Source organism: Micromesistius poutassou, assembly GCF_964030765.1.
Source record: "Micromesistius poutassou genome assembly, chromosome: 13".
NCBI lineage: Eukaryota > Metazoa > Chordata > Actinopteri > Gadiformes > Gadidae > Micromesistius > Micromesistius poutassou.
Window position 1 is genome coordinate 13,565,986 of NC_140283.1, and position 11,513 is coordinate 13,577,498.

The 11,513-nt window shown below is 46.1% G+C and overlaps 1 protein-coding gene across 9 annotated transcripts in view; it reads left to right on the top strand.

The window, feature by feature from the left end:
- The window catches only part of shank3a (SH3 and multiple ankyrin repeat domains 3a), a 146,968-nt gene that overhangs the window by 103,799 nt on the left and 31,656 nt on the right, over nucleotides 1-11,513 (top strand). For all 9 annotated transcript variants that reach the window (XR_014637866.1, XR_014637867.1, XR_014637868.1 and 6 more), the window contains exon 13: nucleotides 4,233-4,346. Coding sequence is in view for 6 of the 9 variants with exons in the window: in XM_084477570.1 (XP_084333696.1) it covers nucleotides 4,233-4,346 (114 nt within the window). In the remaining 3 variants the exon portion in view is untranslated. The remainder of the gene's footprint in view (nucleotides 1-4,232; nucleotides 4,347-11,513) is intronic.

Here is an 11,513-nt window from a genome sequence, read left to right on the forward strand (position 1 = left end):
CTCCACTGCAATCACATCAACCCATTGAGAAACACGCGCAAATGTGTGGACTTTTCCTTACTATCCCATTCATGTCAAAAGCAGATGACACACAAGACACAAGTGTGTGTCGAGAGCGGTGCAGTGTGCGACACACACTCATGTCACACGAAGCTTGCATACCTGCGTGTGTGTGTGCATGCATGTGTGTGCGTGCGTGCGTGCGTGCGTGTGTGTGTGTGTGTGCATGCGTGCGTGTGTGCATGCGTGTATGTGTGTTTGTGTGTGTGTGCTTCTGGGCTTTCTTTAATGGTCTTGATTGTTTGTTGTTTCAAACTCATCTGTCATGAATCACATACATTTCCAATCAAATCTACAGATGAAAATCCAGACCCCGACAGAGCATTTTTGGCTTGCATCGTCAGCCATAGACACACAGCCAACGTGACTCACCGGCCAGTTGCCAGTTGAAAGTCTCCAGCAGGTTTTCCTATTTGGTTCTATACATTTGTATACAACCCAGATTTCCATACGCGAGTCGGCCGCAGGCAGCACATAGTCGGGGCAGACGTTACATCATTCACGAGCACACTGACACGAACATGGCCATCGCAATCAAAAATGTGTGTGTGCGTGCGTGTGTGTGTGTGTTTGTGTGTGTGTTCATGGTTTCTACAGTGTCCCTGCAGAGGTGATTATGAATCCCCAGAGCTGGTGTCGGGGCAGAGGAGGTGTGTTTAATGTCCTACAGAGGTGTCGATTGGCACATGCAGTAAACAAGAAATTATATAAGAGAATGCAATTCAACACCACACAATCCTATGCAGTATAATGTAATATAATTTATTGTATGCTTTTGCCCATGCGGCCTATTGCGGCTTGTTGTGTTTGAATCAGGGATGCAGAACAATTCCCTCGAGTTGGGTCCAAGTGGCAAAAGGATTCGCTGGACCCACAATCATCTCTTATGGGCAAAGCTTTCCCAGTGAGGTGGCATTATCTGAGCACAGTAACCTAGCAACACTTTTGAAAGACAGTGTACTAATTTTGATATGACCGGGAGTGTCAATTGTTGTTTTTTTCAAGTGATTGGATGACCAGTGCTCAAAGCTCAAACGTAGAAACCGGACAAATTTACTTGCAGTCAGCCTTTGGAAGACAGACAAGTGAATTAGCATTTGTCTGATTGGCCAACTGTGTTATTCACAGTCAAAATGTGTGTTTGATAGGGTTAGATGATATTGTGTTTCCACTCCATCTCCAACTGGTATTATTTTATAGAACATACTAGTACAGTATGTCACTTTCACTGTACTGGGGCAACAGTCGTTGCAAACAGGTCGTCTGGCAACCAGGAGGTTGCTGATGGATACCCGATTCCTGCCTGCCAACTTTTGAAGCGTCCCTGAGCAAGACCCAACCCCCACTGCTCCTGATGAGCTGGCTGTTCCCTCGCATGGGTGACAGGGCCGTTGGTGTATGAATGTGTCTATGAATGGGTGATTTCTAAGCACCAATTAATAAAATAAAAAAGCACTTTGAGTGGATTAGATTTAGACAAGCAATTTAGACAAGAATGCATGTTAGGGAAGAGGAAACCAACAGAGATTCCAGTGAGCACAGTCAACATATTGTGAACGCTTCTGGAGCACAGAAGCACTGTGTTTGAATTCTGTCCTGCCTCTTGGCCAGTAAGAGCCCACCCCTGTTTCACAGGGAGTGTTGTCATGCCAACACAGTCTTGGATGCCGCCAAAACAGAGTGCCAGTGCAAGGAAAAGGCAGTCACCACAGCAGGGAAAAATAATAAGTGTGTGTGTATGTGTGTGTGTGTGTGTGTGTGTGTGTGTGTGTGTGTGTGTGTGTGTGTGTGTGTGTGTGTGTGTGTGTGTGTGTGTGGAGGCCATGTTGGCTTGCCTGTATGTTCTCTGATAGAGTCAGGGGTCAGGCTCTGTTAACAGAAGAGGGTCCGGGCAGAAAAGAGGCGGTGGCAGGCAGGTCAGCAGCAGCCTCATCATCATCCTCATCATCATCAGCAGCAGCAGCAGCTGTCCTAATATGGATGCTGTGCTACAGCTGTCCACGGCACTCTGAGACGCATCCTGAGTGGAGATGGGGACATTGTGTTAGGGGTCCATGGTTCAGAATGTGTAGAGAGAGAGAGAGAGAGAGAGAGAGAGAGAGAGAGAGAGAGAGAGAGAGAGAGAGAGAGAGAGAGAGAGAGAGAGAGAGAGAGAGAGAGAGAGAGAGACACACACACAGTGTGATAGGGATTGATAGAGAGAAGGACAGAGGGATGGGGGAGAGAGAGATGGGCAGAGAAAGAGGAGAGAGAGAGTGTGCATAGTGACTGATTTAGAGAGGGAGAGAGAGGGTGTTCTCAGGAGACAGGCAGGGTAAAGACATGTTAAGCTGAGATCAGAGCTGGGATTATCCCCGTGTATCCTCTGTTCCACCACAGCCAGTGGGAGGTTGACGGACAGACTGTCTTCCCTGCCATACCTGTTCACTTCATACTGGCAAAACACACCTCCACAGCAGTCTGTGCTGATCAGCTAAGTCGCTAAATTGAGTTAAGCCATGGCGTTTGACTTCAAGGTTGTCATTGACTTCCAAAGAAGTCAGAGTGATCCCATCATTGAAAGCTGGTGCGTTTAGGATGTCCACATTTTCAACACCTTGAGTTGAATGGCTGAACTCCCAAGTGAGCAGAAGAGTCTCTTATAGAAACAAAACACTAAAGTTCCCATCAGGTCAACGGTAAATCCCATCTGAATTAAAGGTAGAGACCATAAACGATCATGAGCAGATTATATAAATATATATAAATGTGTTTAAACATTTTTAACTCATAACCTCGTATTCATTTGGGTCAGGGTTAGGGTTTATCAATTGAGTTAATGTAGCATATGCTTGAAATATCACAAATACACATTGCTCAGAGCAGACATTTCCTTCCATCAGTGAGCTTGGCTAGACCTGATAGGTCAGGCTTTGTAATGTGTTGATGAGTAATCATGAGTAACAAGTCTTTGGAAACGCAGTTAGTGTTATACAGCAATCTTTTGTAATTACAGATCATATTTTAATGAGAGAGTGTAGAGGCAGATTGTGGTGGAGGGAACGGCAATCATCACACCTCTCTTTGACGGTACAACGGCACAGTGCGGCTCGCTTTGGGTCCAAGTTTTGCGTCGGTTTATCCCGATCGAAATTGTTCATCCGTCTATTCCGCGCGTATTACAATCAGATCCACCCCAACTTGGCGTGTCTCTCCAAGTAACGAGGAACAAAGCCCGCCTCGTCTCTTCAGGGTTTGACCGATGGGATCAGGCTGGCCGCTCTCCAGTGTGTGTGCTGTACAGCACATCATTTAGCAAGCCTTTCCCCGCCAGCCTCAACGTTATCTTGTATCCTAGCAACCTCTCCAGAAAGTGGGTTTGCCTCTGCATCGCCCGAGTCCAGCTGGTGATCTCACCAGAGTGTGTCTGTGTGTGTGTGTTTGTGTGCGTGCGGGCTTGCGTTTGTGTGTGTGTGTGTGTGTGTGTGTGTGTGTGTGTGTCTGTGGGCCTGTGTGTTTGTTCATACATGCGTGTGCCTGTGTGCGTGTGTGTGTGTGTGCATGCACCTTTGAATTGTATTTTAACCTGGTTGCCGGTTCGTTTAGTGAGCTTGGTTTCCCGATGTGTTAATCACTCACTAGGCTAGAAATAAGCACAGGGGTTCACACCAGGACATGGGATGTCAATGATACGCTCATCGCTAATCATCACAGCTGAACTAAGAGAGTCACTACCCTGTGAATAATTCATTCAAACCATTCTGTTTGCCACCCCCCCCCACCCGCCACACACTCATACACACACACACCCTCCTCTTCTCCCTCCACTGTTTTATCTCTGTTCCTGTCTCTATCTTTATTTTTCTTGCTCTCTTGAAATGTCCTCTCCAGGGCATTTCCAGTTGGCTGGTATTTGAGGGGTATAGCTCCCTAGATATCAGCGACGTCAGTGGAGGAACAAGTCACTCCATTCAACCCTTCCACTGAAGTAGCACTTGACGTGTGGTGCATTCAGGTGGAAGTTTCTGCCTTTTTCTAGGTTCTAAGACATTTTATTCAACACTGACGTGTTTGAATGTGGATGGTTTTGGTTAGACGGGTGGCTCTTCTGTTGTTGTGTTTAACGCTTGTCTGTTTTATGTGTGTGTGTGTGTGTGTGTGTGTGTGTGTGTGTGTGTGTTCTGTCTCTTCAGTGCTGAGTATCGGAGAAGGAGGCTTCTGGGAGGGAACGGTGAAGGGCCGAACCGGCTGGTTCCCTGCAGACTGTGTCGAAGAGGTTCAGATGAGACCGTATGACCCGCGGCTAGGTAAGGAGATGTTTCTTATGACTACACACACACACACATACACACACACACACACACACACACACGTACATACACACACACATACACACACACACACACACACACACACACACACACACACACACACTAGATACACAGGCACACACGTGCACACATGTACACAGTTATACACGCATAAACACACACTCAATCCCCATTTCCCAATCACAAATGCACAGGTATAAGCACACACACACACACACAGGCATACACACCTACATATTACCCACAGACACACTGATATTCATGATGAACTGTTATTACTGTAAGGATAATTATCATAATTAGTGTTAAAAGGTGCCTGGAGCCTAATATACCTGATTATCCATGAAGGTATTGCACAACCCAACATAAACATTGATTAATGGACAAAACGTGTGCGTGGGCAATCATGTGTGTGTGCATGCATGTGAGGAAGGTACACCTACACAATCATACAGCAATTAATTATCCTTAGTGAACACTCACGCGATCCGATGGCATGGTTTTCCATCACGGCATCTCGGCTGGGATTGTCCACCACGCCAGGGAGAAACACCATGTTGACTCTCTGCGAAAACAACAACAACATAAGAAAAAACCTGTACGAAAGAAAAATACAATCCAGCGTGTTTGAGTTGTAAAATGGAGGCACACCATGGGTTGATACATTACCGCCTGCTCCTGTGTGTTTCTCATGCTTCCCACGGGAGCCATTTCATCTGCTACCGGGGCCACATCCCTTGTTAGGTGCCCGTCGCTGGGATGGGGGCGAGCTCGGAGAAGCATACCTGTTTGTGTCTGTGTGTGTGTGTGTGTGTGTGTGTGTGTGTGTGTGTGTGTGTGCGCGTGGGTGTGTATACGTGTGTGTGTGTGTGTGTGTGTGTGTGTGTGTGTGTGTGTGTGTGTGTGTGTGCGTGTGTGTGTGTGTGTGTCCGCATGCGAGGTAAGAGATGAGGGGGCCCCAGAATCTCTACACACTTCATTTAAATGCATTGTGAGGAAAGCGATAAGAGCGAGGCAGCAAGGTAGAGAGGCCAGGGGCCGATAGCGCAGGAGACGGATGGAGGAGCATACACTAAAGGACAGCACATATAAGAGAAAGAGAGAGAGAGAGAGAGAGAGAGAGAGAGAGAGAGAGAGAGAGAGAGAGAGAGAGAGAGAGAGAGGTGGAGATGGAGAAGCATACACCATAAGGACAGCACATCTAGGAGGAACTTTCAGGAGGGAGAGAGAGATAGAGAGAAGGGGGGGAGAGGGGCGAGAGAGAGAAAGAAAGAAAGGGGGGAGCAAGATAGGAAAAAGGGCGGAGAGATATGGGGAAGAGATTTCTCTGATATTAAACAATGCAGCGCTTGCTCGTAAATCCCGGGAATACAGAACCATCAGATAGCGGTTAACTCAGCGATGGAATAGAAAGGTGCCATCTCCTCTCCTCATCCCTAAAACCCGAGCTCCTTCCACCTATGCCGGGTGACATCAAAGCACCGTACCCTGGGCTCTGAGCCCAGCCAGGGCAACACAGCGCTCCACACTGCGCTCAGCTAATGTTTGGTTACACGTCGATAAGAAACCCCATTAACCAAATCCCAAAGCTCGCCCACGACCACATCCGCTAGTTATTTGATGTAAGCACAGTTCTATGCAATTCGGCACTGAACTTCATCCTGAAAGCATTTATTTGTAAAGGACACTTAACAGTGGAGTGCTCTGTATATGAACGTTTGAAGTACAGACCACAAATGGATACGGTACTTTTAATGTGATATGATTTAAATGCTAAAACGACTATTAAAAAGCTCCTGTCTTTGCAGCTTTTCTCATGAAACAGTATGACAAGCAATGTATTGATTGGTAGCATGAATATATTATATACACAGTTACACAAGACTGTTTGTTCCCACACACCGACTCAAAGGCGTATAAACAGCCACATGTTTATACACACACACACACACACACACACACACACACACACACACACTCCCAGAGTGTTGTTCACCTAAAGGCAGCTCATGAAGGATCTGTGTTGAGAGCAATAAGTCTCAGCCCAGTGAAGCAGGAGAGACAGACTCCCCAACAACACTCAACAATTATCTGTCTCTCATTTTCATTCACCCTCTCTCTCTCTCTCTCTCTCTCTCTCTCTCTCTCTCTCTCTCTCTCTCTCTCTCTCTCTCTCTCTCTCTCTCTCTCTCTCTCTGTCTTTCATTATCATTATTTTCATTCATTTAAACCCAATCAATGCTTGTGTACCCCTGTGTGCGTGTGTGTGTGTGTATGTGTCTGTGTTTCTATGCTTGTTTGTGCTTATGTGTGTGTGTGTCTGTCTGTCTGTCTGTCTGTCTGTATGTGTGTGTATGACTTTTGTTTGTGTGTGTCTCAATGTGTTTGTGTATGTGTGATAAGATAAAAAATTCAGGGATGTGTGTTAAGCGTATGGTTGTTTGTGGGAGGTGTTGAAGTGTGATGTGTCTGTGAGATAGAGCGACGAACAGAGATACAACCCTTATGCTACCACTTCAACATTGTACACACACACACACACACACACACACACAGACACACACACACACACATACAAACACACACTCTCACACACACGCACACACACACACAATGCCTAAATGCATATTTAGAGGTTAATGGGAGATGTTTATGTGCGTTCATGGAGGAGATAATGATCAGAGCATGATCTACCTCTCTTAATGATGCCAGCAGACTGCTGGGAGCAAGTCATTTGAAACAGGCCGTGGTGCAGCTATAGACGCTATACTGATAGCCCATTAGCTCTGATTCTTGAACCGGTTTTGTTCAGGATTCTCGTTACCTCGGTGCTATGTAGCGAACCATCCCAGGTTTCCACCAGTTTGGAGCGGAACCGTTGTAATCAAAGACGCGTCGTCTACACACACCAGAAGTAAACAGCCGTGGCAACTCTTTACCGCGCTCCGTTTCCAACCTGTAGAGCGTGACAATCCCACGGATGTCGTCATGGTTTGCACTTCAGGTGTGCACTTCCGAGCCGGAACAGAACCCATTGCGTGGGTATGAGAGACATCAGACATCGGCGTCTATTGCCCCCACTTAGTTCAATTATCCATGTCCGCTTTCAGGCTTCTTTAAAATCTGACTTGTCGATAAGGACGCACTCACAAGAATAGAAAAATCTAAAAGCTGCACACTCGATATTGCATCTTTACAAAATGCTCTCAACTTTATTTCATCTCTGTGTTTTCCTTGCCCCGCCCCCCTCTCTCCCCTCTCTGCAGCTCAGTTGAATGACTCACAGCTATGAGATTAAGCCCAGTCAAATCCAGCCAGGGCTATTTATAGCCTGCCCATTAAGAAGTTTGAGAGTGTCTCCGTACTCCACCGGAATGCTTAAACAGCTGCTTTGCCGCAGCAGCAGGGACCCAGAGATCACCCTTCAGATAGAGTGAGACTTGCCCTTCACAGAGAGTGAGATCACCCTTCAGATAGAGTGAGACTTGCCCTTCACAGAGAGTGAGATCACCCTTCAGATAGAGTGAGACTTGCCCTTCACAGAGAGTGAGATCACCCTTCAGATAGAGTGAGACTTGCCCTTCACAGAGAGTGAGATCACCCTTCAGATAGAGTGAGACTTGCCCTTCACAGAGAGTGAGATCACCCTTCAGATAGAGTGAGACTTGCCCTTCACAGAGTGTGAGATCACCCTTCAGATAGAGTGAGACTTGCTCTTCACAGAGAGTGAGATCACCCTTCAGATAGAGTGAGACTTGCCCTTTACAAAGAGTGAGATACCCCTTCTGAGTGAATGATATCACCCTTCAGGGAGTAGAATGTTACCCTTCAGAGAATGTGAGACCTCCCTACCAAGAGAGTGATATCACCCTTCAGAGACAGTGACACTCAAGAGAGTAAGACTTACCTTTGACTACTATTGGCTCTGAAGGAAATGAGACTCACTCTTTATGGAAAGTAACACATACAAATGTCCTTCAGGAAAACGGTGTATTTTTGAGAGATGGAGGGTAAGACTCACTCTTCATTGGGAGAAAGCTTCACCCTTCATGGAGAGTGAGACGCATCCTCAATGGCGTTAGCCACATCCTTCATGGCAACAATGAGACAAACCCTATAGTGATAGTTTGAGAGTTAAAGTCACTCTTTCCAAGTGAGTGAGACAGAAGCAAGCTGGAGCCTGGAGATTAGTCACAAAGTCTGAGGTTGAGCGTTGGAACAGGTGGGAGGGCATGGATCTGAGCAGGAGCATCTTCCTGCCCTTATGGCTAAACCTATTTTTAGTGTGGAAAACTGAACCTGAAGTGGGTCACACACCAAGACGCCGCGTGTAGTTTGGGGAAGCATTGCATGGGGCAGCAAAGCGTGGTGCCACGAATCAAAGCACTAGGACATTGCACAGTTATAGAGCACATATTATCTGTTCCTCTGGGTTTATAGAAAGCAATAACGGCAAAGCAAAGTCTGGCTATGGCTGGGTTCACTTCTTCATTAAAAACAATGCTTTCAAAATGTTAGGACGCGCACGCTTGCAGTGTGTGACCGCCTTCAAGAGTCTCTATGTTCTTTTTAAAGCACGACTCCCTATCATCAATCATCCCAGAACAGGATGTCAATAGTAATTACCAGTCGGCTGCCGGTTTACATTCAGGAGATCACCTGAGAAAATGTCACAAACCCCAAGTGTAAAACTCGCACACACGCACACACACACACACACACACACACACACACACACACACACACACACCATTTTACCATTGCTAACTAGAAAGTAGTTTCAAATTTCTTATAACCATTAGAAAGACGGTAGCCTACAAACATAAATTAGCATTTATGTTTGTACATGCTTGTATTAGGATATCAAAAATGTGAAAGAAGCCGACCTCAAGGCCAGAACCAATTTCAAAAAGATAAACACTGTTTGTATGTTTCAGGCTTCACAGTCCCCACACACAGTATTATGGTTAAAATACGATAGGGATATGCACATACAGCACATGCTCGTGGATGAAAGTGACCCGGTGTGGTGCTTAGAGGGTGAATGTGAATGTGTTTCACTCTACCAGTGGCGCGGTGCTTAGAGGGTGAATGTGTTTCACTCTACCAGTGGTGTGGTGGTCAGAGGGTGAATGTAGGCTGTGTTTCACTCTGCCAGTGGTGTGGTGCTTAGAGGGTGATTGTAGGCTGTGTTTTACTCTGCAGGGGCATGGCGGTCAGAGGGTGAATGTAGGCTGGCTTTTACTCTGCAGGGGCGTGGCGGTCAGAGGGTGAACTGTGTTTCACTCTGCCCCTGGAGCTCCTGACAGGGGTTACGTCCCGCTGACAGGAAGTTGGCTGTCCAGTCGGTGACACCTGCCCCTCTGCTGCATCCCAGATCTCTGTCCTCGTCTCTCTCTCTCTTTGTCTCTCTCTCGCACACTCTCTCTTTCTCACTCACTCTCTCTGGCTCTGACCCCATCGTATTTTCCCTGTCCTTCAACGATTTATTCCCTCTCCGTGATCTCCCCTTCGTCTTGTAAATCTCCCTTTCTCCATCTTATCTTATCTCTGTGTTTTGCTCTGTCTCTTGTGTTTATATCCTGATGTTCAAGCTCATTTCCACCTGAATAGTTACGTGCAATCCCCTTCTCTTCTCCGAAGGCAGTGTGATGACTGGAGCTTATAACCAATTCAATTGGGCCAATGTGTTGACAAGGCCAGAGATGCCCAAAAAGACAAAGTGGATTCTGCCCCAGAACAAAGGAATGGCTGTTGTTGATGCTCTAGACATCTGTTGAAAGTGAACTGGTAACAAACAAGGCACAATACAGAGAGCTACTTTTTCTAACCCTGACCCTTTTTCATGAACTGTCTGTTAGTGAGACTCAGGTAGCAACAAAATCTGACAACTTTTAGGAGGTTTTCAGTAGGTCTCAACAGAGAAATGACTTTGATTGAATTCTTGTAATGTAAAGCTATCCTAACCCTCTTAAGGTGAGGATCTTGGTGTCAAGCTAATCCCCATATTATGTTTTTTAAGTGGTCCTGGTTGACAGTTATATTATTTGAAAAAAATATGAAGACTTGGCAATAACCTGGTGCACGGCTTCCACGGCTTGTGCCAAATATGGATCTGCTTTGGTTTCCACTGCTGTTTGCTAAAAGTTTTAACAAGTTTTTTAGCCATTTATTCTAGAGTCTATGGTTTGGTCTCCTTAGTTATCGTGGTGACCTTTTTGGACAAAATGGTCTCTAAAGAAACTCTAAAGATATGTTTGGTGTCAATATGATGCCAACATGACTTCACTATACTCTGTGTTGGTGACACTAACAACTATGGACCATAGTAAAGGTGTAATTCTGCCTTTGGACCGATCACAATCAAACACCACGAGTAAGCCATCGGTAAACCACCACTCGGCCATCGGCTTTGGCCGAGGCACAGCCAATTTGCGGATGTCCATTCAACCAGTTTTGCATTGCTATACATTTGAGGGGTGGCATAAGCTGAACAGATTCGAATGCAACGATTTGTATTGTTGAAGATACAGAATATAATTTAAGAAATGAGCTAACAAGGTAAAAGAGTGAATTTTAATGAGCTGTTGTCTCTCATTTGGAACCAACTGCAGGCCCATTTGTGATCCGGTAACGAGTGCATTTAATGGCTTGAGTGCGGAGCTGTGCAGGAAGAAGGATTATGCAAATCAGATAGTATCTTCTTTTACACACATGCAAGGGCCAAGGAACACATGCACACAGGCACACATGCTCTCTCAGACTCACATGCGTGCACATATAATCACCTACGCACATATACCCAGACACACACATATACACACACACTCACACATGCGCGCACACACCTACACACAGATACAAGGTAATTGTGGACTGTGCTAAGTGTAAGTGTGTGGAGTCAGCAGGTAGATTACCATAGCCAACTAATCCATCTTATTAGAAGAAGACAGTGAGGGAGGGAGAGTAAGAGAGGGAGAGAGCAGAGCGAGAAGGTATGATAAGGACAGAGGAGAGAGAAAGAGCAAGGGAGTTGGAGAGGAGAGCGAGTGAGAGGAGCGAGAGAGTTACAGAGGGGGAGAGGAGATGGGGACTGGAATAAGAGGACGTAGGAGATAGTAGGAGAGAGAGAGACTAGGAGAG